A 23,796-nucleotide genomic window follows, 5' to 3' on the forward strand; every position below is an offset into this window, starting at 1 on the left:
GGGCACTTTGCCCCAGGCCCACCCTCGTCCTCCATCAGAGCACGCGGCCCGGCGTCCCAGAGACCGCCGTGGAGAGCAGGGCTCTGGGCGTCCTCAGCCAGGCCTCTGTCCTGTCTGCGCCCCACTTAGTGGCCAGGCCTGGCTCTCGCGTGGGTGCTGTTGGGGCACAGGACAGACGTGTGAGAGAAGAAACAGCCCAAACAGGATCTCGACTGCTGACGGTCCTGCTGGGTCTCCCCCAGCGACCGGGGCCGTACCCCTTCCTTCAGCCTGGGAGCCGCCGTCTGGGGGTCCAGACCCTGAGATCCTCTCTCCCCGGGGCCAGACTCAGCGTGCTGCTCAGGGCGGGCCCCGCCACGTGCCCGTGGAGCCTGGCCGTTCTGTCCACAGAACTCCAGATGGCACCATCCGCCCGGCAGACACCTTTCCCGGGCCTCTGATGGTCCCCTCACTAGCTGGCAAGGCCACGAGCTCCGACGGGCCTGACCCTCGGATTAGGGAAACCGAGACACGAAGAGGGGTCAGAGCAGGCCGGCACCTCCTTCCAGACCCGAGGGCTCCAGGCAAGGGAGGAGCACCGACGGTGGGGTCTGCTCGGTGCGCAGGACCGGGGTAAGCCCTGGGGAGACCCAGAAGAGGCTTCCGGTCAAGGACGTCGGGGGGCTCGCACGCCCTAGCCCCAGCTCCACCCAGCTCTCTGCCTGCTCTGGGGCCTCAGAAGCTTCCGGAAGGCTTCCGCTGGCACCTCATTCAATCCCTGCAAGTCGGAGATAAGGCCACAGGGACCCACGACAGGAGAGGCATGCCCACTGTCACACAGCAGGGGGAGGCAGGGACCCTCTCCCTCCTGCCTCGCGGAGGCTGGAGTTATTGGGGACACCCCTGCCTCCTGCCCCCCGTTCCCATCTGAATTTGTTCCTCCCGTCTGATGCTGTCTCCCAAGCTGCCCAGATCCTCGGATGGGCCAAGGTTTCGGGGGGCCACATACAGCTGACCCTTGGCCAACTCTGCCCAGCGGGGCCACCTGAAGACTCACTTCTAGGGAGGGCCCCACGAGGCTCCCGGGGGCCACCGTGGCCTCTTTCCTGTGGTAAGGTTTCCCTTCTCAGGCTGGCTCCTCTGGGTCCTCACCACCCCCTGCCCCAGCAGACGTGGGCACACTCGTGGGGACAGCACATTCGGGACCATTCGGCCTTGTCTGTAGGCTGTGCTGGGGCTTGGTCGAGGAAACCCCGTGCACACCCAGCCCCGCTCAGACCACCTTGCTCCCGGGAGCCGCCCGCTGCCCCTTGCCACTCTTAGGAGCGGCACCTGCCGACGGGCACGCCCAGGCCCTGCAGTGGCTCTCCTCGGCCAGCAGAGGAGGGTGGCCGCCCGCTCAGTGGCCTCGGCCCCTGGCAGGTGCTCTCCCGTGAACGGGCCGAGCCAGAGAACGGGCGCTGAGGTCAGAGGAGGAACAGCACAGGTTTTATTTTGGGTATCCGTGACCTCCCCCTCAGGGCACCAGGCCCGTGGTGCGGCCGGACAGCATTGAGCAGGCTCTGCTGGACAGGCCGCAGGCCTCCGAGAACCTTCGACAGGTAATCCACACCCCGGTCCACCTGGCCTGGCCGGGCAGGGGTGGGAGGAAAGGGGCAGGGCAGGGGCCTCCCCGGAGGGCTGGAGGGGGTCTGGGGTCCCGGGGTGGGGGCAAGGGAGAAGGGTGGCCCAGCCCTGGTCGGGGTGCAGGATGGATCTCAACCCCAGAGCGGGTTTGAGAACTGACCACGCAGGCCCTGGGCCCAGGGATGGTGGGGGGCGGCTTCCAAAGCCGGAGGTGCTGAGCGAGGCCACAGAGCAGGGAGGAAGCCGGGACAGGGAAAGGCGGCCCCAGAGCAGTTTGGCTCCAGCTACCTTCAGGGGGGACCCTAGGGTGGCGGGGGAGAGCAGGGCCCCTCAGTCTGGTCCGGGCCCCGGTTTGCACGGGTGGGGTGGCAGGGCCTGAGGGACCTTGAACAGGTCCTGGGCACCCACACTGGTGCCAGCCCCACGGGCTTGGGCTCTGCCAGGCCCCAGATAGAAGCGGCTGACGCAGCACTTCAGAGACGGTCCTGCCACAGCCCCGTGCGTCTGCGGCCCCACTAGCCTGGGTGCCTCTTTACCAGATCACTGGTCTGTTCCGCCTCCCGCATGCGGGGCTGGAGTTCTGCGCTGGGGTGGGGCTCTCGGGCAGGCGGGACCGATGGCAGAGGGGCAGTGCCTGGGTAGCCCAGTCCAGGTTCCCCTCGGGCAGGGGGCCTTCTGAACCTCTGGACCCTTATGGCGCGCAGGCCCCGACCCGCAGTCTCTGAGAGGCAGGGTCTTACATCACGGCGGTAGCGGGCTTGGAGATACTCAGAGGAGACAAGCCCTGGGTCCCCGTCCCCGAGGCCGGGCTGGGGTGCGAGGCTCCTGAGAGGGCCGGGGTGGGTCAGGGCAGCGTGGCCGTCTGGCTTCCTGGCACCGTCCGCCCCACCCGCCGCCTCTCATCCGGTGGCGTCATCCGCTCTGACCCCGGCTCACTGTACCGCCATGGGCTTTGTGGCTGCCGCTGCCGCTCCCCTTGGCTGATGTGCCATCCCGCTGGGTGGGGAGGGAGAACATGGCGTGCCCGCTGGGAGATGCGCCCCGGCTGGCAGAGCACGGCCCTGGACGCAGTCTCCAAGGTGGGCCGTGGTGAGAAAAGATGGCTTGGTGGAGCGTTAATGCTCCTGACTGGTCCGTATTTACTCCATCCTCCAGGAGGCAGGCCGATTTTAATCACAGAGACTTCTGAAAATGGAGGTTCCCAGCAGAGCCAGACCTAGAACGCCAAAGGTCCAGCGGTCCCACTCTTCAATGGGTTCCCCAGACAACAAGGGCAGCAGAGCCCAATGTCAGATCTGGGTGCGGGCCCAGGGCTGGGGAGCACACCCTCCGCCCTGTCTCCGCCTTCACACACTGGTCCGTTCACCCACCCGCCTGTTTGTTCCCATCCGTTCTCACATTGACTACCCTCTTTCTTCCCTTCCACTGTCCATCCAGCCGTCATCCATCTGCCCACCAACACACCCAGCCAGCCAGCCGGCCACCTACTACCCATGCAGCGCGCATTGATCTGACTGCCTCTCCATCGCTTCTTCCATCTCCTGTCCATACAATGGTTTTTCTGTCCAACTATCTTCTGTACATCCACCCATGTACCCGTCTATCTATTCTCTATCAATCCATCTATCCATTAGCCAAGATTCATCCACCCATCTTGCTATTTATACATCAGTCCACCCACCTATCCATCCCTCCACTCCTTCACCCATCATCCATCATCCATATCTGTCCATCCACCCTTCCATCTATCATCCCTCCACTGGCTCATTCGTCCATCCATCCATCCATCCACCCGTCTGTCCATCCATCCACTCATCCATCTATCCATCCATCCATCCATCCATCCATCCATCCATCCATCCACTCATCCATCCATCCATCCCTCCACCCATCCATTCGTCCATCCATCCACTTATCCATCCATCCATCCATCCATCCACTCATCCATCCATCCATTTGTCCATCCATCCACTCATCCATCCATCCATGCACTCATCCATCCATCCATCCATCCATCCATTTGTCCATCCATCCATGCACTCATCCATCCATCCATCCATCCATCCGTCCATCCACCATCCACATCTGTCCACCCACCAAGTCTTCACTGAGCACCTCCCAGGTGCTGGAATGGGGGATGACCCCAACGTGGGTCTTGTTTTCAGGGAGTTCACAGTCTAGGGGTACAGATCAGAAATGCACACTGTTTCAGGTGCAGTAAAATTTAATCTGGCCAGTCAAGGAGGGAAGCGTCATAGATATTCTGGAAGAGGAAGACTGAACCCCCCCCATCATATGCGCCCCAACTTAAGCCACCACACACGTCAGATCTCGGAGTCTAATACTGCAGAAGGCCATGGGACAGGACAGAGTGTCTGATTCTGGATCCTACCACTGTCCAGGGGCTGGGGAGGACTTCCCACCGGGCTGGCCCTCTTCTTTGTCGCTCCCCCCCCAGTTATGGACACAGAGCCAGCACTTGGAACACACAAGGAGCTTTATTGCACACGGAGGACAAGGCTGCAAGCCGGGAGCAGGGAGGGGGCAGGGCCTGAGAATGAGGTGCAGGCGCTGGTGTCTCTCGACCTGGAGGTCCCCCAGCACGTGTCCTCTCTCTGCCCAGGCTGGGCCTTCCTCGGGGACTCTTGGTCTCTGCGGGGGCGGCCCCTTTGGTCAATCACCAGTGAGAGTCCCTTTCCTGCCCCTGCTGTGCGAGGTAGAGTGGGGGTCAGAGAGCGGGAGGGGAGAGCGGTCGGGGGGTCGAGGAGTAGAGAGACGGCGATGGTGGTGGGTGTTGGCCGGGCGCGGGCAGGCCGGGCAGGCAACGGCAGCGGCTCCCATGGCAGGGCCGGGGTGGGCGTCTGGCTGGACTCGCCCCTGCGAGGGCGGAGGGTGCTGCCCGAGCTGTCTGCAGTCTCAGGAAAGCTGAAACACCGGCATGGGTGGGGGTGTCAGGCTTCGGTCCGGGGAGGGGGCTACCCCCTGCCCTCCGCGTCTCCAGCCCGTCTCTGGTGGCCACGCTGGCCCTCCCTACGGCACCCCCTCCCCCGGGAGCAGCCGCCCTGCTCCAGCCACCAGAACCCCACGTCCGCTTCCACCTTGGAAGCTGGCTTCCTGACACCGGGCGCCCCCCCCGGGGCCGCGGGCCTACTTGGGATTCAAGGTGAAGGGAGCTGTGCCCGTCGCCTGCTCTCCCGCTAGCCTGGCTGCCCCCGAGCTCCCGCGGTCCCTGGGGTCCTGGGCCCCCTGAAGCAGGCACAGCCGAGCGGGAACCCCGGGCAGACCCCTGAGGCCCCTCCCCAGGCAGACCCGCTCCCGCCTGACAGAGCCGGCCCCCACAGGCCGGCAGCTCCGGGCCTCCTTCCTCCCACAAACCGGCCGGCCTCCGGCTTGGCCCAGACGCCATTTGTCAACGTCCTTGCGAGCACGTGGCGCCCAGAAACCAGGGCGGGCGGCTTGGCCAGGACCACCCCAGCCAGGATGTCTGCGGGAATATCCCATTTAGCGTAGCTCAGCGAAAATTGCTCCCACCTCCCGGCCAATCGACCTCTGATGATGCAGCCTCAGCTTTCCTGAGCCTCTGGCCGCCACCCTCACCGCTGGCTCACAGTGGACGAGCCTGTGGTCAGACTGGCGACGGTGTGGCGCCCCTCACGCGTCTGCGGGCGGGCGCTCTTCCTGCCCTGGCGGGCGGCCGGCCCAGCACGTGCCTCCCCCTTGGAGCCCGTCCACGGGTCTCACGGTCTAGGCTGTGCCCCCGGGCGGCGCCCTCGGCCGTCACCCGCCGAGTCGCTCGGGCCTCCGTGGGCTCCTCTCCGAAGCGGCTGGAGGCAGAGCCGCCCCACAGAGCTGCGGACGGGGACAGACTTGCTAGGGACGCACCTGGCAGGTGCCGGGCGCTCGGGAAGCAGAGATTCTGATGGTCAGGGTCGGGCCGTGACCCCTCTGGGCCTCAGGAGCTCCTACCTCACCACGGGGTGGGGGGGGGGGGCGGAGCACCGGCAGAGAGGACGGCTGGCCTGTGACGGCTGTCCCTCTCCACCCCAGGGTGCAACGATGCTCATCGTGGCCGGCCTGTGCCCCCCGGGGCCCTCGGGACCCCCGCCGCCCCTGCTGCCCAAGCCAGGCAAGGACAACCTTCGTCTGCAGAAACTTCTGAGGAAGGCTGCCCGGAAGAAGATGACCGGGGGCGGGGCCCCCGTGCCACTGGGGGCTTTCCGCGCGTCCCTGTCCCCCGTGAGTGAGGCCAGCCACGACCAGGAGCCAACGGCCCCACGCCCCGCGGAGGGCCCGCGCTCCGTGCCCGCCCTGCCCCACTCCCCCCACCCCTCCATCATCCAGCACGTGGCATCACCTCTGCAGAAGTCCACAGCCCCCTTCAGCTTCACTCAGCACAGGAGCCTGGCTGCCCACTTCAAGGCCACGGGGCTCCGGCTCACGACACCGGTCCTGCACCCCACCCGGTCCCCCAGCGGCTTCACGCAGGTCTCGGCCCCCACAGCAGGGGCCACCCACGTCAGCCAGGTACACATCCGGCTCGTGCCGTCCCCACAGGCCAGGACCCCGGAGCCCTGCCAGACGGCCCCAGATGGGGGGCCTGGTGGGCAGGACAAGGACACGGTCCCGTACCCTCCTGGGGCCCAGCCCCCGGCCCCCGCGGCCCACATCTGCCCTCTGCCCACCGAGGCCCAGACTGCCGGTCCTTGCCCTGAGGCCCCCCCTCCTCAGTGCCCTGGCCCTGAGGTCTTGGTGCCCAGAGAGGGTGGCCCTCGGCTTGTGGTGCCCATGGTCCCCACCTACCGCTCACCGGGACCCTCGCCTCACAGGCCGGCCTCAGCTGAGCCCGTGGAGAAGCCCCCTGTGGCTGGCCCTGCCGCTGAGGCCGAGGCGGTCTCCAGTCCCCGGGAGGCCTCGTCCCCGGCCCCGCCCTCAGGCCCGCACCCATCCCCTGTCCCCAAAGTTGCACCGAGGCCCCGGCTCAGCGGCTGGACGCGCCTCAAGAAGCAGCTGATGGAGGAGGCGGAAACATCCCCGTGCCCGGGGCCAGAGCAGAGCCCAGAGGGCGGGGGGCAAGAGGTGACAGCCCCCGCGCTCCCAGCGTCCCGGCCTCCAGCCTCCCGGGCCTCCAGGATGTGGGACGCGGTGCTGTATCGCATGTCAGTGGCCAAGTCCCAAGGCAGCCCGGCTGGGCCCAGGGATGGGGCTTGTACCCTGGCCGGCCTGGGCCGCCTGCCCTTCCTGTGCAGGCCGCGATTCAACGCCCGGAAGCTGCAGGAGGCGGCCGCCCGGCCGCCTCCTACAGTCCACTCCGTCGTGGACCTAAACCCTAAGCCCAAGAACTTCAACCGGACGGCAGCTGGCTGGAGGCTCCAGTGACCGGTCAGGGCGGCACCGGGGCCCAGGACCGTGGTGTGGACAGAAGAGGGACAGGGGGTCCGGCTGGGGAGCCACGGCCACTGCAGAGGGCGCCAGGGCCGGACGGACACCGGGCAGCCGGGAGGTGCGGGACGGACAGGCTGCAGCAGGAAGGACTGTGGCGGGGTGTGGCGGGGGCAGGTGGGGTCGGGGAGGAGGCCGGTCTCCACGGCATGGACTGGGGCAGAGAAGGGGTCTGCACTGGGTTAGAATATCTATGGGGGCTAACGGGGTAAAACCACACGCAAGAAGGAAGGAACACGGCTCAGTGACGAGGCAGCGGGTAGATGAGTCGGCCCCGCACAGCAGGGCCCATGGCTCGGGACTCGGGGCAAGGAGGCGCAGGGGGGTGCCTGGGCTCCTGAGGGGCTGCGGGCCAGCAGGGCAGGGAGGCTGCTGGGGCTGGGTTCTATGGTCCCCCTGCCCCTCCGGGAAAGATGGGGGACAGATTTATGTTTGCTGTGCAGAGCGGGGCTGGCCAGGGCGACTCAGTTGTGCGTGGGCACCAGAGGCTGCATCCGCGGTTTGACTGTCGTTCCTGACACATGTGGGGGGTGGGGGGAGGCCAGACCCCAGGCTCAGCTCCTTTTGTTGCCCGCCTCTGATTCCCCCGCCTGGGGGGCAAGATGTGAGGGGGGCTCGCTGGTGGGAGATGGGGGCGGGGCCCAGCTTCGATGGCCGGGTAAGGACGGGTGTCCTTGGTCCCGGGGCAGGGGAGGCAGCAGAGGGGACCCCAGGCCTCATGCGGCTTCGGGGCCCCCGCGTCTGCAGTACCCACTGACTCGAGACAGGGGTCAGGGCTCTGATGGGGTCAGCAGTGATGGCAGAGGGACACGGAGGTGCCTGGGTGCAGGACTCAGGAGGGGAAGAGGCAGCCAGTAGGCGGCCAGCTGCATCACGCAGGGCATAATGGGTGCTGTAAACGGATCCTGGGACCCAGGCCACTAATAAAGTGTGTCTAACCGCGGCAGTGGACCATGTTTCTTCACCAGGTGACGGGCAGGGTGGTGGACCCCGGAGGGGCCCCCAGCTGGCGTAGGAGAGCGAGCCAAGTGTGGGTTCCGACCAGCTCCAAGGCCGGGCAATCAGTCCCCACAGGCCGCCCTTGCAGCTGTAACAAAGCAGGCCTTGTCCGTGGCCCCACATTCCCAGAAGGACACATTCCACACACACGACACCTCACGCTCGGGCTGCTGCCCCAGACTCACCAAGAAGGGCAGCCTAGGGCACCGAGCCCTCGTCCACAAGCACCTTCTCATACTTCCCATGTCCGGTGGCCACAAACTTGTACCTCTTTCCAGACGGAGTGCTCTGCTGGGAGAGGTGACCAAGAGCAAAGCTGAGAGTGGCAGAACGGAGATGGTGCTGCCTCTGGGAGGCTCTCCCAGATACACTGAGGATAGCCCCTCTTTGCTTTCAACTGCTAGACCTGCCCTCCCTACATCAGCCACATTTAGACCCTACCTTAATTGTCGATGACGTCTTGGAGCCTCCTTTTTGCTCCCAGAGGCTTTTCTTGCTCATGTCTCCAGCTACGATGTCCTGTGTTCAGAGGAAGGACATGTCACAGGTGCAGACCCTCGACCAGGGAACTCAAAGCCGTGGTCCTTTCTCTCCTGTCCAGCCTTGCCCGGCTGGGTCCCAGGCCTGCCCACCCACTTCCTCGTACGAGAGCCCAGGGGAGGAAGTAAGAAAGGGAAAGTGGCACCACCTACATGCACTGGGCCACCAGTTCCCCCACATGGCCTTCCACTCTGGGGGCCAGCCCGGTGAGCACCCCCCAAACATCCCAGTGCTCTGTCTACCCACACTGCAGCCTAGACAGCCTCCTACTTGCCTTACCAAGGGGACCCCACCTCACCCTGGGATGGGTGTTACCTTGCAAGAGGGGGTCTTGGCAGTGGACTGAGCCTGCACTTCTCCTGTCTCCCACCGGCTCTTGGTGCTCGCCACAGCCATGCTGGGCAGCTCAATGGAGGGCTGGCGGGTTAGCTTGGGGGTCCGGCCAGCAGTCTGCAGAGGAGGAAAAACCCAGGACCACTTTAGTGGACAGCCACAAGGGACATGTCAGAGAAGCCAGGGTGAGGGTCTCCAATACATGACTTCTTCTACATCTTTGTATTTCCAGAGGAGTGCTTTCCCAGTAAGGGGCTAGGGCAGGGCACTCTGGAAAAAAAAAATGCACGTGCCTCCATTGGGTGTACTTGTGAAACACCTTCTTGATCTGAGGAGCACAGGTGATATGGTGGGGTAAGAGACAGATGTGGTGCTATCATGCTGCTCAGAACATAGGGCTGGAGGAGCATGGATTGAATAGGGGGGATTGTTGGAGAGAGGGGCATTGGTAGGATAGAGAGGTGTAGGTCTGGATGAGTGGTGGTTGGTTGGAGGGGTGTTTGCTGAATGGAGGAGTGTTGTTTGTATGGAAAGACATTGGTTGGACGAAGGAGCATCGGTTAGATAGAAAGGTATTGGTTGGATGGAGGGGAGTTGGTTTGATGGAGTGGTCTTTGTTGCATGGAGAGATATTGTTTGGATGGAGTGGTCTTGGTTGGATGGAAGGGTATTTGTTGGATGGAGTGGTCTTGGTTGGATGGAAGGGTATTGGTTGGATAGAGTGGTCTTGGTTGGATGGAGGGGTGTTTGCTGAATGGAGGAGTGTTGTTTGTATGGAAAGACATTGGTTGGATGAAGGAGCATCAGTTAGATAGAAAGGTATTGGTTGGATGGAGGGGAGTTGGTTTGATGGAGTGGTCTTTGTTGCATGGAGAGATATTGTTTGGATGGAGTGGTCTTGGTTGGATGGAGGGGTCTTGGTTGGATGGAAGGGTATTGGTTGGATGGAGGGGTCTTAGTTAGATAGAGTGGTCTTGGTTGGATGGAGGGGTATTGGTTGGATGGAGGGGTGTTGGTTGGATGGAGTGATCTTGGTTGCATAGAAGGGTATTGGTTGGATGGAGGGGTGTGGTTGGGATGAGACAATGGGTATGTGAATAGAGGAGGGACCCAGCAGAAGAAGGGAGGCCTAAGCATACCTCAATGGCCTGTGTGTACTGCTCCAGTCGCTCATCAATCTTGGAGATGGGCAAGGCTGGTTGGGACTTCTTCACACTGTTACTGGAGGGTAGGAGAAGGGTCACGCCCCATGCTCCCTCACTGGGCTTCCCCACCCACCCCGACCCCTACCAGAGCTCCCTCGGGGCTCTGCATCTCTAGCCCCCAGGCCCCTCTCTTCGACACCGTCTGGGGGAACCCCAAGTCCTAGTCTGGAAAGCAGCAGGTTCACCTCTTCCTGATGGAGCGGTTCAGGGACTCAGTTCTGTCGATGAGCTGCGGAAGGCAAGCAGAGATGTGAGTCTCCAGCCAGAGCCCCCCCACCCCCCCATTGCCCCAGTGGCTCCCATCCACCCATCGAGCCATCCGCTGATTCGTTTCTCAGGGATGTGCTGAGTGCCAGGCTGGGGGGATGGCAGAGAAAGGGCAGGGTGTACTCGTGTTCCTGGCACTGCCGTGTGGCTTCCTCTCTGGGGCTGTCGTGGGGTTGGTGCTGTGATTCTGGGAAAGAGGAAAAGGCAGCAGGCTCTGGGGCTCGACCTACTTTGGTGCTGGGGCTCAGGGGAGGTGAGCCCTGTTCGGTAGCACCCTCCGAGACCAGGGGGCTGGGCGTCCTGGGCTGCTGGCGCTTCTGGTGCTAGGAATAGAACATCAGAGTTTATACGATGAGCACCCCTTGCACCCCTCCTGCCCCATTCGGGACTTGTTGGAGCAAACATCTTCCCCTCCCTGGGCCTCAGGCCCTTTCCAGCCCTGACATGCTCTGTTTCTCGAATTCTCTGCAGTGGGGTCTTGTGAGTCCGGAGGAGAGTCGCTTGATCCCAGGGTCACGAAGACCCTCCTCCCTCTGGGAATGCGGGTGCCACAGAGTCTGGGGTGTGTGTGGGGGGCGTCTCCCTCTAGGACAGCCTGCTGAGCAGACGGTCAGCAGACACAGACCCAGCCCAAGGGGCGGGGTGCACCCGGACCCCAAAGGGAGCCACCATCACCTGCTCGTCTGCCTCTTCGGCTTCTGCCGGCCCCAGGCTGCCCTGGACGGTCCCCTCTGGGCTCTTGGGCTCTGTCTCCTCTGTTTCCGGCCCATCCTGGAGCTCTGAGCTGGGGCTCAGATGCAACTCCTCCAGGCTGACTCTGGCTGGACTCTGCTCATCACCACCCTGGCTCCCGTAGGCATGCTGATGGGGCCTGGGGGGCAGGGGAGGGATGCAATCCCGGTGAAGGGCGTTCAGTTGCTGGGTTTGAGTCCCTCTGGGTTTCCAAACCTCAGCTTCTCCGTCCGAAAGGTGGGGGCGGTCTGACCAGTTGAGTGCCAAGGAATCTTGAGACCCCAGCCTCATCGGGGGAAGTGGGCCCAAGGACCTTGGAGGCAGCCCTCCAGCCCTGGGGCGCCTTTGTGGACAGGGCCCGCTGCCTCAGCCCCCTCTCGCCTCACACTCGGAGGCCGGACCCGGTCTCCAGACTCTCTGGATGGGCCCCAGCCCCCGGGCCATGCTCGTCTGTGTCCACCCTGCTGGCCTAGGCCCCCCCCCCCCGCTCCTGCCCTGCTCCATGAGGGAGGCAGGTGGGCCTGAGGAAGAAGGGTTTTGCATAGGAGTGGGGCAGGATCTGTGGGTGGTTTGGGGGACGATCAGCTAAGGGACAAGGCAAAGGCCGAGGTCACAGCTAGGACGGCACCCTTGAGAAGAGGGGCTGCCTGCACTGGCCATGCCTTCCGGCAGCCAGCGGGGCTCTGCATTTGAGCAGGACTGAACCAGCAAGAAATTCTCGCATTTTCCATGATTTCACGCCCCTTGGTGTTGGTGCCAGCCCAGACCCAGGCCCACCGCCCAAGGTGGGTCAGTGCGAGCCGGCCGGGCACACAGAGGGCCCATTCAGCTCCAGCAGGTCCCGGGGCCAGGCAGGTGTGGGGCGGGAGGAGGCTTGCTTGTGAGCAGAGCAGGAGGGTTCAACAGAAGAGCCAAAGTGCCCCCTGCTGTTGGGAACAGCTGTGGCCTGGGGCCGGCGGGAAAGAGGAGGCAGCCGGCAGGGCTGCGGCCACCCGACACGAGGGGACAGGCCATCCTTGCAGACCCCAGACCCACCTCGGAAGGTGCACTGAGTCTCAAAGGCAGATGGGGGAAAATGAGGCCTGCAGGGGCACCGGTGACCAGGGGGTGGCCAGGACCAGGGCCCCAGCCAGGCAGCTGGCTCCTGGGGTGCAGGAACCTACTGGTAGGGTGGTTGGAAGACTGGAGACGGAGACGGTCCTAGCTAGAGATGGAGACTAGAGGGGCCTCAAAGGGCCGGGAGGTGGTGTCCCCCAAGCTCGAAGCTCCTGGGTAGAGCTTGGACCCTGCCCACGGTGGGGGGCCCTTGAGCACGCCTGCAGGGTGCCTCAGACCTCAGAACTGGGGTGGGGGTGAAGCTCCCGGAGCAGCCCCCCATCCCTGGGCCCCCACCCCCTCCTGCCCTGTTCAGCCCAGCAAACACGTCTGCACATCTGGAAAGCTTGTCCCTCCAGGCCAACTCACAGGCCCACACATCTGGAAATACCTGCTCCCCTCCGTGGGAATGGAGATCAGCCAGCCCCGAGGGAGGAAGGGGCGGGCGGGCGGCAGGGGCGCAGAGCCTCCATTACGTAAGTGGGCTGCAGATGTGTGCTGATGTGGCAACACCCTGGCCGGGCCGCAGCTGGTCTGGATGGGGCCCAGGGGCCCTGGGGAGCCCAGGAATGAGATTTCCTCCCCACCCCTCCCCGCAGCCCCTCGGCCCGCCGCCCCGCCGCCGTCTAGCTCTCTTCCTCCCTTCCCCCTGCTCCCAGCCCGGGGGCATTTTGCGGGGCCGGTGGCCTTTGCTCAGGCGCAGGCTGGGGGCTTGGAGAGCGCCCCTGCCTGGTAACCCTGCCTCCGGCCTCTGACCCCCACTTGCCTGTTCTCCTCCTGCTGCCCCTCCGGACTCTCGCTCCGAGGGGGCTCCCCGCTGTTGGAGGCCCCCCCGGCCTCCCAGGGCTGCCGCTGTGGCTCTGGCTTCTGGGACCAGTCGCTGAAACCCTCGTCCTCATCCAGTTCAGGGGCCTCCGAGGGCTTCAGGCTGAGGCTAAAAGAGCAGTGCCGGTGCTCAGAGCCGGACGGGGCCATGAGGGGCAGGGGGCACGCTATACACACTGGCCACATCTCCTTCCTTCCTCAGACCCTGGGCTCCAGGGGTGGGAGACCCTGTCTGCCAGGGGCAGCACCCATGGCTGGGCTGAGCCTCCCCGCTGCTAGAGAATCCCTGAGGGCAGGACTGTGTCTCCTCGTAGTCTGGAGCTGCCTGAGGCCGAGGTTGTGTCTGACCCTATTAAGCTAGGGCTCCCCAAGAACAGGGCTATATCTCCCTCATGAGACCAAGGTTCCCACAGAGCTAGGCTGTGCTTCTTCCATCAGTGTAGGGCCTGCTAAGACCTGGGCTGTGCCTCCCCCATCAGTCTAGGGTCCCCTGAGAACTGGGCTGTGCCTCTCTCACTAGTCTAGGCCTCCTGAGAGCCGAGCTACGCTTCCTCCATCAGTCTAGCCTCCCCTGAAAGCAGGGCGATGCCTTTCCCATCAGTCTAGGGTCCCTTGAGAGCTGGGTTGTGCCTCCCCCATCAGTCTAGGGTTCCCCAGGAGCTGGGCTATTCCTCCTTCATCAGTCTAGGGTCCCTTGAGAGCTGGGCTGTGCCTCCCCCATCAGTCTAGAGCCTCCTGATTTCTGGCTATGCCTCCTCCATCAGTCTAGGGCTCCTTAAGGGCTGGGCTGGGCCTCCCCATCAGTCTCAGACTCCTCAAGAGCTGGGCTATGCCTCCTTCATCAGTCTAGGGTCCCTTGAGAGCTGAGCTATGCTTCTTCCATCAGTCTAGGCTCCCCTGAAAGCAGGGCTATGCCTCCCCCATCAGTCTATCCCTTGAGAGCTGGGTTATGCCTCCCCATCAGTCTAGGGTTCCCCAGGAGCTGGGCTGTGTCTTTTCCATCAGTCTTGGTAAGCTGAGAGCTGGGCTATGCCTCCTTCATCAGTCTAGGGCTCTCTAAGAGCTGGGCTGTGCCTCCTCCATCACTCTAGGACCTTTTGAGATCTGGGCTATGCCTCCCTCATCAGTCTAGAGCCTCCTGAGAATTAAGCTCTGCCCCTCCCATTAGTCTAGAGTCCCCTGAGAGCTGGGCTATGCCTCCCCCATAAGTTCAGAGCTCCCTAAGAGCTGGGTTGTGCTTCCCCATCAGTCTAGGATATCTTGAGAGCTAGGTTAGGCCTCCTGTTATCAGTCTAGGGCCCCCTGAGAATTGGGCTATGCCTCCCCTATCAGTCTAGGGCCTCCTGAGAGCTGGGATGTGCTCCCCCATCAGTCTAGGGCCTCCTGAGAATTGGACTGTGCTTCCTCCCTTGGTCTAGAGTCCCCTGAGAGCTGGGCTATGCCTCCCCCATCAGTTCAGTGCTCCCAAAGAGTTGGGCTGTGCCCCCCCCATCAGTCTAGGGCCTCTGAGAGCTGAATTATGCCTCCCCCCTCAGTCTAGGGCTCCTGAGAGCTGAACTATGCCTCCCCCTCAGTCTAGGGCTCCTGAGAGCTGAACTATGCCTCCCTCATCAGTCCAAGGCTCCCCAAGAGCTGGGCTGTGACTCCTCCACTCGTCTAGGGCCCCCTGACTGCTGGGCTGTGCCTCCCCTGTCACCCTGGGGTCCCCGTGTGTGGGTGACACGTCTCCCTCCAGGGCTCTGGTGACTGCTCCCTCCGCGGGCAGCAGGGTGAGCCCCTGTCCCCCGCCCCCCCCCCCCCGTCAGGGTAGGCCTGGGATCTGGTGCTGGTGGGCTCCCCATGTGCCCCCAGCCCCTGCTATCTAAACTGAGGACCTGGTCTGAGGGGCCGTGACCGCTGCAGCACCCCACCCCGCCCAGAGCTGCTGACTCGGAGAAAATGGAACAAAACAGGGGCGGGAGGAAGGGGGGCATTATTGTAAAAACAGCCCAGCCCGGCCGCGGAGGCCTCCTGGGCCCAGGGAGGAAACGAGCCGGCCTGCGGCCCGCCAAGTTGGACGTGGCCTCCATGAGTCACCGGCAGCAGGGAGCTTGGGCGGGGGGCTCCGGGGCCAGGGCCACGCAGCTGGGGTCAGTGTCGGTCCAAGCAGGGGCCAGGGCCGCGCAGGGCGGCCAGAGCCTGAGTCAGCGCTCTGGGAGGCTGGCTGGGAGGGGTGGCCGCACGTGAGTCCCTGCGGCCGCCGGCGGGCTCCACCGGCGCCTCGGGCTTCAGGGACCCTCACCCTAAGCTGTCTCCGCACCCCCGCTGAGCCCCTCCTCACTCTCCTCCTCCGGGAGCCCTAGCCCAGGGCCCCACCACCAGCCTCCCCTCTGCCCTGGGGAGCGGGCCAGGCGGACTGCTGGGGGGTGGCTTACAGGCTCTCCCGCTCCGGCGGCTCTGGGGACTGGCCGCCGTCCTCGTCCTGGCCCGAAGCTCCCTGTCCCTCGCCCGGCGGCGACGCTCGCGGGCGGCCTCCTCCTCATCTTCCGCGCTCCGCTGAGTCGTGAGCCTGGGGGACACAGAGCGTCAGTCGGGCCTCAGCCGGCACCCCCCGCTGCTCCTGTCCTCCCGGTGGTGGAGGGGGCTCCGGTGTCCAGGCAGGACTGAGACCCTCTGTCCTCCGCCCCCCCCCCCCCCCCCCGCCCAGCAGCCAGGCCTCCTGGACCTAATCAGAGCCGGGACACAGGCGGGCCTGGCTCTGTGGCCCCCGAGGCCCTGGGAAGCGGCTGCTGCAGGTACCAGACAGGTGCCACGTGTCCCCACTGGAATCCGGTGGCAGCAGCCTCGCCGATCAGGCACTGCCAGGCCAGGGGCAGACCCAGCCGGGCAGCCACCTCCCTGCCCGGGTACCCCGGCTGGGGCACTCCCTCCTGCCCCCCCAAGGGCCCCAAGAAGAGGCTGCCTGCACCCTGAACCTGACCTCTCTGGGCCCGTTCACAGAGGACGGACCCGAGGCCACCGCAGAGCCAGAGACCTTGCTCCCTCGGTGCACGCTGACCCCGTGGCTTCTCGGGGTCCCTCACTAAGGGCGACACAAGGTCAGCCTGGGACGAGGGGTTCACAGCCTGGTCCCCCTGGCCCTGGCCTAGCAGATCTCACACTGTCGGCATCCGGGGGGCACCCCGGGCCTGGGTCGCCGAAACGGCCCTGCCTCCCCCACCACCCAGGCTCCACTGGACCCAGAGAGGGGAGTCCTGGTCTCTGCCTCTGCAGGGCTCACTGCCCTAGCCTGGGGTCTCGGTCCCTTCCCGCTGCTGCCCGCCGCCTGACCCCGCGGCCCGCTCCTTCTGGGACTCCGTCCCTTGGCCGGGACGGCCGGCTCCATGGTCTCAGCAGCCCTGCCAGCCATGATCTAATCTGTCCCAGGTCTTCCCAGAGCCTCCCAGACAAAAGCCAGGCCCTCCTCAGCCCCGGGCTCCAGGCCCGCTCCCCCCCTACCGCCCCCCGCCATGGCCACCTGGGACTCCAGACCTGCTCAGCCCGCAGCACCCCTGGTCTCCCACCCTCGATGCTCAGAAGTGCCTTCGGCTCCCACCCCCGGGGGCCTAGGGAGCCCTTCCTTCCCCACGCCTGCTCCCATCCTGCCCTGGGCCCTCGGCTCGGAGGCTGCAGGGCCACGTTATCTGGGGAAGTGTTGCCCCAGGGCCCAGGGTCGTGGTTCCCGCTCCCCAGACCCTTGCCCCGAGATCTGAGTGCAGAGCCGGCAAGTTGCCCCCACACACAGACATGAGCAGATCCTCTGGGGTCCACCTGTCGGGCGGTATGTCCAGGCCACAAGAGCCCCACGCGGGCCCGGCCCCCCTTGCACGCCCAGGTGCACAGGAGGCAATAATGCGCGTGCACACACACACACATGTCCTCCGTGAGCCCGACACCCAGGCCAGCGTGGCACGCGCACCCACCCTCCACCCACGGTTCCAAACACCCCACAGCACGCACACGGATTCACGAGCGGGAACAAGGCGGGGCCAAAATGGCAGGTCCAGGGTCCCCGCTCCAGACCCCGTTTTCTGCTGTCCCTTGCCATCGCCCCGACAGCGGCCCTGTGAGCCGGCCCCTCCGAGGGCCACCCTCTGCGACCCGCCATCTGCACGTGGCCCCGGGAGCCCTGACAGGCAGGGGCCGGGGGGCGGGGGCGGGGGCGGGGGGCAGGCAGACAAGGGATACAGGGTAGGGGTCTCCTGGTGTCTCCCCCGAAGCCCTGGGCCGGGAGCCCCAGCGGCCCAAGGACAAGGGGCCCTCCCCCTCGCCTCCCCCCTCCCACCAGCCCCAGGATGTGAGTAATGCGGCCCCTCTGGCCCCTCCCGTGACCTCACCCCTCACTGTTCCACAGCTGGGCTCCGTTCTGGGAACTGAGAGGGGGCGGCTCTCCTGGGGTGGGGTGGGGGCCTCTGGCCTGGGAAAGGCGCCCCCCTTCCCCGGCCAGCAGCCCAGACCCCTTGGCAGGCTCCACGGAGCTGTCAGGACACCGGCGATGGCCGCCCCACCCGTGGCCCCTGGCTCAGCCCGCGTGCAGCTGTAAGGGATTTGGTGTTCCTTAGCGAACGCAATTAGGCTATTTCCTGTGTCTGCTCTGGCTCTTTGCAGCCCGGGGTTCAGCCCCGGGGGCTGCCGAGTGGGGCTCTGCTCCCCCAGCATCGGGCTCCGCCGCGGGGCCTCGCCCCCACCCAGGTGCACCGGGGCGCGCACAGCCCAGCGGGCCCCGGGCCGCCTCCCAGCTCCCCGTCCTGAGTGGGGGTCCCCACGTTCGGGGACTGCCCCGTTGGCCACGTCCACCGCCTACCGGCCCCGACTCGGGGCGCCGGCCCCCCACTCCTCCCTCTGCGGCCCCCCCGGTCCCCCCACCAGGGTCCCGTGATAGGCTCCTGAGCCGGCCCCGGCCCTCGCAGCTGCCCCCACCTCCTTCCTCCCCTGTCTGCCTGCGTGGGTTTGGTCCCAGCTTGACTCTGCCCCCTGCAGGCCGCTTGTCCGGTGCCTAAAGGCCTAAAGGCCACCCGTCTCTGGTGCCTAAAGGTCGAGGGGAGAGCTCGGGCGCCGGGCTCGGGGGCGGGGGCCCAAAGGGAGGACAGCCAGGCAGGGCCAGGCCTGTCGTCGGAGAACTCTTTCTTCAGGTCTGCGGGGACCCTCTGGGCCACAGGTGTCCCGGACACGGCCAGAGGAAGCTGCCAGAGAGGCCGGGGGAGCAGCCCTGGTCAGCCCCACCGCGGACCGACCACCCCCGGGGTCTCTGGTCCCCTCTGCGCCCCGCCTCCCCAGGGGGTTCTACGCTGTCGCCCGGGGTGGACACTTGCAGAGCCACTGGTCCCTCCGGCGGCCGTAGAGCCCGTGAGTGAAGTGGCAGTGGGGGGGAGCCAGCCCGGGGAGAGGCCTTCTCCTCCCCCGCCTTGGCTTCCGGGGACAGCAGGACGGCAAGCGTCCCCGACTCCCAGAGAGCGGGCCCCCAAGGGCAGAGGTCGGGGGCCCCGTCAGGGAGCTCAGGGGAGGGCAGCCCCACGCCCCACAACTCCGAGGGTGCCCCTCACTGGTTATGCGAGGCGGGCGGGGGCTGCCCCAGGCAGCACGGGGAGGGGTCTGTGGGCACGGCACTGGGTGTGGCACCGCCAGGGCCCCGGAGGTCACTCGTCCTTGCAGAGAGGCGGCAGCGGGGGTGAGCGGGGAGCTCGAAGGCGGCCCCAAATGAGCAGGTGGGCGGGGGGTGGGGCGGCGGGAGGGGCACGCTGCTGCCCGGGGCCAGGGGTGGGCGCACGGAGCTGCGGCTGGGGGGACCCGGCTCCCCCCCACACCCCACCCGAGGGCCCTGGCACGGGTCCAGACCGCCCTCCCAGCCGTGTCCCCTCCGGCAGCACGTCTCCGGGCGCGTCTCCGGGCTTCCTCAAAGTCACTGCCCCAGGTAGACGACCCCACCCCCACCCCCCGCAAACGAGCCCAGTCCCGCTGCCCAGGGGAGCCCAGGAGGCGACCTTGAACTTGGGTCCGAAAGATGAACCGGAGTGTGTGGGCCAGGGAGAGGGTACAAGAGCCAAGCCAAGGCCAGCGGCCAGAGCGCTCAGGTGGCCCTGGAGGGGCGGCTGCGGGGAGGCGGACGGGAGAGTCTCCGTGAGGCGGCCCCGGGAAGCCCTGTGCCAGCCTTCAGGTCCTTTCTGGAAGGAGGCCCAGTGGGCGTGGAGGAGGGGAGATGCAGTTAGACTGGCAGGGAGGGCTCCGGGCCGGGAGGGGACAGGAGCCTCCAGATCTCCAGAGTCCCTGGGGAGACAGAGGGACTACGGGTGAGGCGAGACCCTGCTGACCCAGGGAGAGTAACCAGGCTAACTGGGGACGCGGTGGCTCAGGGAGCCCAGGACAGCAGTGGGGTAGCAGGGTCTCACGTGACCAGGGAGCAGAGGCCTGGAGCACCGAGGCCTTAGGCCTCCTTCCTGCCCGCCTCCCTTTTCCTCCTCCTCTTCCTCCCTACCTCCCCTCCTCCTCCTCCCCTCCCTCCCTCTTCCTCCCCTCCTCCCTACTTCTCCTCCTCCCCTTCTCCTCTCCTCCCCTCCTCCTCCTCCTGCCCCTCCCTCCCCCCCTCCTCCTCCTCCCCTCCTCCTTTCCTCCTCCTCTTCCTCCCTACTTCCCCTCCTCTCCCCTCCTCCCATCCCCTCCTCCCCCTCCCCTCCTCCTTTCCTCCTCCTCTTCCTCCCTACTTCCCCTCCTCCTCTCCCCTCCTCCTTTCCTCCTCCTCTTCCTCCCTACTTCCCCTCCTCCTCTCCCCTCCTCCCATCCCCTCCTCCCCCTCCCCTCCTCCTTTCCTCCTCCTCTTCCTCCCTACTTCCCCTCCTCCTCTCCCCTCCTCCTTTCCTCCTCCTCTTCCTCCCTACTTCCCCTCCTCCTCTCCCCTCCTCCCATCCCCTCCTCCTCCTCCCCTCCCCTCCTCCTCCTCCTCTCCCTCCTCCTCCTCTCCTCTCCTCCTCCCCCTCCCTCCTGCCTCCTCCCGTCCTCCCCTTTTCTGCTCCTCTTCTCTCCTCCTCCTCCCCTCCTCCCTACTTCTCCTCTTCTCCTCTTCCTCTCCTCCCCTCCTCCTCCTCCCCCTCCCTCACTCCTCCTCCCCCCTCCCCTCCTCCTCCTCTTCTCTCCTCCTCCTCCCCTCCTCCCTACTTCTCCTCCTCCCCTCCTCCCCTCCTCCTCCTCCCCCTCCCTCCCTCCTTCTCCTCTCCTCCTCTCCCCTCCCCTCCTCCTCCTCCCTCTCCCTTCCTCCTCCTCCTCCCCTCCTCCCCTCCTCCTCCTCCTCTTCTCTCCTCCTCCTCTCCTCCTCCTCTTCCTCCCTACCTCCCCTCCTTCCCCTCCCTTCCTCCTCCTCCCCTCCCTCCCTACTCCTCCTCTCCTCCCCTCCTCCTCCTCCTCTTCCCCCTCCCCTCCCCTCCTCCTCCCTCTCCCTTCCTCCTTCTCCTCTCCTCCTCCCCTCCTCCTCTCCTCCTTTGCTCTCCTTTTCTCCTCCTCTTCCTCCCTACCTCCTCTCCCCTCCCCTCCTCCTCCTCCCCCTCCCTCCCTCCTTCTCCTCTCCTCCTCTCCCCCTCCACTCCTCCTCTTCACCTCCCCTCCTCCTCTTTCCCCCTTCTCCTCCCCTCCTCCTCCCCTTCCTCCCCCCTCCTCCTTCTCCTCCCTACCTCCCCACCTCCTCCTCCCCTCCTCCCCTCCTCCCCTCCTCCTCTTCCTCTCCTCCTCCTCCCCCGTTTCCGCCCCCCCTCACAGGCCGGCACCTCAAGCAGCTCCGCCCAGCTGTGCAGGAGTTCAATCCTTCTTGCCCCTCCCCTTTGTGGTTGCTCCCAGAGGGGGCAGCATTCACAAGGTAGGGCCCAGGGGCCTGAGGGTCCTGTTAGGTCTCTGGAAGACCCAAGGCGGAGCAGCTAGGGACTCTGGGGGTCCCAGGAGGTTCTGAGCAGGGAGGAGCTCAGTGGAAGGCAGCTGCAGGGGACACAGGTGGGGGGGGGAGGCTGTTGACCTCGCTGGGGTGATGGGGTGAAGGCTGACGGGGTGAGGGGGGGGATGGGGTGAAGTCCAAAGGGAGGCAACCACACAGCCCGCCAGCCCAGGTGGAGGGGCTGGGACCAGGGCAGGGCTGTGGCTTTGGTCTCTCTGACCCCCCCCCCCCCCCGCCCAGGGTGAGACCCCAGGCCCAGCCTCAGCTCTCCAGCTGTAAAAAGGGGTGCGGCACCGTGTGAACCAAGACCCCTCCCCAGGCCACCCCAGCTCCTGCTTCCCCTTGGATGGCACCGTCGGCCGACCTGGCCTGCCCCCACACCACCTCCCTCTTGGTCCTGGTGGGCAGGTCCCATCTAAGAAGTCTCCCCGGAGGAAGGGACACCGACCTGCTCACAGAGAGAAAGGCACAGGCCGGGGGCACAGGCCGCCCTGGCGAGCGGGGAGGGACAGAGGCCCCCGGGCTGGGGCCTCCTCCAGGACACCGGCCTAGTGCTGGGGGATGTGGGGCACAGCCGTGGCCTCTGGGGGCCCTGCTCCACCTGCCCCGGGGCCTAGGCCAGGGCTGAGAGGAGGGACCTTCGCTCCTTCCCGGCCACCACCTGGCCCGGCGGGGGGCTCTGGGCCTTCGGAGCCCTGCCCGGGGCAGGCGGGGGTGGAGGGAGGCCAGAGCGGCTTCTCCACCGGGATCCTTTACACCCTCATCAGCCCCGAGCCCCCAGCCGGGCCCACCTTCTGCCTGGGCATCCCCTTCTCGCCATTGAGGCCCGCACCCCCTTAACCACCGTGTCACCTCCGCAGGGCCCTGGCTGGGCCTCCTTGCCCAACGGCCCTCATCTTCCCCCAGTGGGGTGGCACTTGGGGGGGGCTCTTGTTTGGGGAAACCCCCTAGCTGCCCCACAGAGCCCCCAAAGCCAAGGAATCCCCTTTCTGCCCATCTTTCTTTGCCAGCCCCGGGGGCAGATCAGGGAGGGTCGCCTCTGCCCTGGCCCTCAGGTCACCGGGGTCCCCTGAGGAGCACCAGCTCCAGACCCTGCCTGGCCCGGGATGCCCCCCCACCTCGGGCCTCAAGATGCCACCCGGTTCTCACCCCACTTAGGGGGCACGGCCACCCCAGTTCACAGCCGAAGAGGGGAGCTGAGAGGTCTCCTCCTGGGAAAAGGAGGCAAGAGGCCTCAGCCACTGCCACCGCTGTCCCCACCCCCCTCCCCTGCTCGTGGGCCTGGAGTGGCCTGTCCCCTGTTTGTCCCCACCCCCCTCTTCAACCAGCTCTCTATCCCGTCAGGTGACCGGGCCCACAGTGAGGTCCCTGCACCCACTGCCCACTGCCCACAGCTCTTTCTAGAGCTTCCAAGAAAGCCAGCGCTGCGCCCAAGGTGTGGCTCAGGGACCACAGGCGAGGGCCCCTATTCCAAGCCATTGGGGACTGGCCGGCAGGAAGTCCTCTCGGGACAGGGTCCCTGGTGCCCATGCCCGGTGGTGGTTGACATGGCGGGCAGAGGCCCGTCGGAGAGGAAGGGGCAGCAAAGCAGTGTGCAGGCCGGCCCTCCTTTCTGCTCCCATCCCCCCAGTCCCGATGTAGAGCCACGCCCCTCCTGGGTGACCCCCAGTCCCAGCACATCCCGCTCGGGCGCCCCTCCGGGAGAAAGCGGTGTGGGGAGAGCACCCGTTCCTTGGGGTTCCCTTCCTCCCTCCCTGCTCACACGCCCCCCCACTAAGCTGCTCTCCTGGTCCCTGCCTTGCCCACTGCCGCCCTCCAGCACGTGAGCCGCCCAGGCTCCCTGGGGCGGACGGGCCTCTCCCCCGACAGCCCCGTGCAGGGCCCGGCTTCGCCCCAGACCCTCAATGCCAGTCAGGACGACCCAGCCCAGGGCAGGGCAGTCCCACCAGCGGTCCCCAGGGCATCCGGGCCAGCTGGGTGGACCCTCATCATGTGCCCAAACGGCCCGACCGGAAGGCGGCTGTGCCGGGGAGTCTCTGTCGCCCAGGCGCCTGCTCGCTGGCAGAGGGTTCCGGCTCGAGGGAGACAGAGTCTGTGTCCCGGAAACCTTCCTCGTGGGGGCTTTGCCTCCAAGTCCTTCTATCCCAGGTTTCCCTTGGTTCCCAGAGTCTGGATCGGGGACTGTCCCCTTCTGCCCCACAGTGAGGTCCAGAACCAAGCTTGATGTCCCTCTGGCTGGCCGTCACCTCCCTCTTGCTGGGCACCCTACCTCCTGTGATGTGCTCCACCGTCAGCCTCCTTGCCCCGGCACCGCGGCTCTTCCGCATCTCTGCCCCCGTCTGCTCTGGCTGGCCTGCCCCTCCGGGCCTGGGGTCAGAGAGCGAGGCCGCCCCCTCCGCCCGGCTCGCCCTGCCTGTGGGATGCTGGCGTGGCCGAGACGGGCACTGGCCCTGGGCTCACCGTCCCTCCCTCTGCCCAGCACACTGCACTTGCTGTGACTCTTCTCCGAGTCACTGACCACAGTGCTGCCGGGTCCGGGCCAAGTGTCCCGGAGACACCCAGGCACCCCCCCTCCCCGCCCCTCCGCATCCTTTGCGTCAGCCAGTTGCCCCTGCCCACGCCTCCGGGCCGTGTGTGGGACCGACCCCACGGTCCCCACCCCCCCCCCCCGGCTGCCTGGTGGCCCCGGCCTCACCTCCAGTCCCGGCCCCGGCTCCTCCTGGCGCTGGACGGCCCTCCAGGGAAGCCAGGCACTCCCGAGCCGGGCTGGGACCGCCTGGCACAGGGCTCGGAGCGCTCACGAGGCTGGGCTTTGGCACGTTCCAT

General features: G+C 66.0%; 2 protein-coding genes across 3 annotated transcripts; one reads left to right on the forward strand and one right to left on the reverse strand.

Annotated features, from left to right (window-relative positions):
• The first annotated feature begins 954 nt into the window (after nt 1–954).
• Nucleotides 955–7,987, forward strand: LOC111556748 (proline-rich protein 33-like). Of its 2 annotated transcripts, none has more exons than XM_023240197.2 (2): nt 955–1,090; nt 5,653–7,987. In XM_023240197.2, the coding sequence occupies exon 2, from the start codon at nt 5,662–5,664 to the stop codon at nt 6,979–6,981; it is 1,320 nt and encodes a 439-aa protein (XP_023095965.2). In that variant the 5' UTR covers nt 955–1,090; nt 5,653–5,661; the 3' UTR covers nt 6,982–7,987. The 2 variants fall into 2 exon arrangements, with proteins under 2 accessions (XP_023095965.2, XP_023095964.2); XM_023240196.2 differs by lacking the exon at nt 955–1,090 and adding an exon at nt 1,112–1,580.
• Nucleotides 4,085–23,796, reverse strand: LSP1 (lymphocyte specific protein 1). The gene is given in 15 exon segments (XM_045038107.1): nt 4,085–4,530; nt 8,229–8,331; nt 8,485–8,562; nt 8,899–9,033; nt 10,056–10,137; nt 10,307–10,350; nt 10,619–10,711; nt 11,064–11,259; nt 12,982–13,149; nt 15,455–15,503; nt 15,506–15,588; nt 15,819–15,949; nt 22,120–22,181; nt 23,240–23,337; nt 23,666–23,796. Coding segments are annotated over 14 exon segments (1,440 nt in total). The 3' UTR covers nt 4,085–4,530; nt 8,229–8,241.

The sequence above is a fragment of the Felis catus genome, chromosome D1 (assembly GCF_018350175.1).
Source record: "Felis catus isolate Fca126 chromosome D1, F.catus_Fca126_mat1.0, whole genome shotgun sequence".
In the NCBI taxonomy this organism is placed as follows: domain Eukaryota; kingdom Metazoa; phylum Chordata; class Mammalia; order Carnivora; family Felidae; genus Felis; species Felis catus.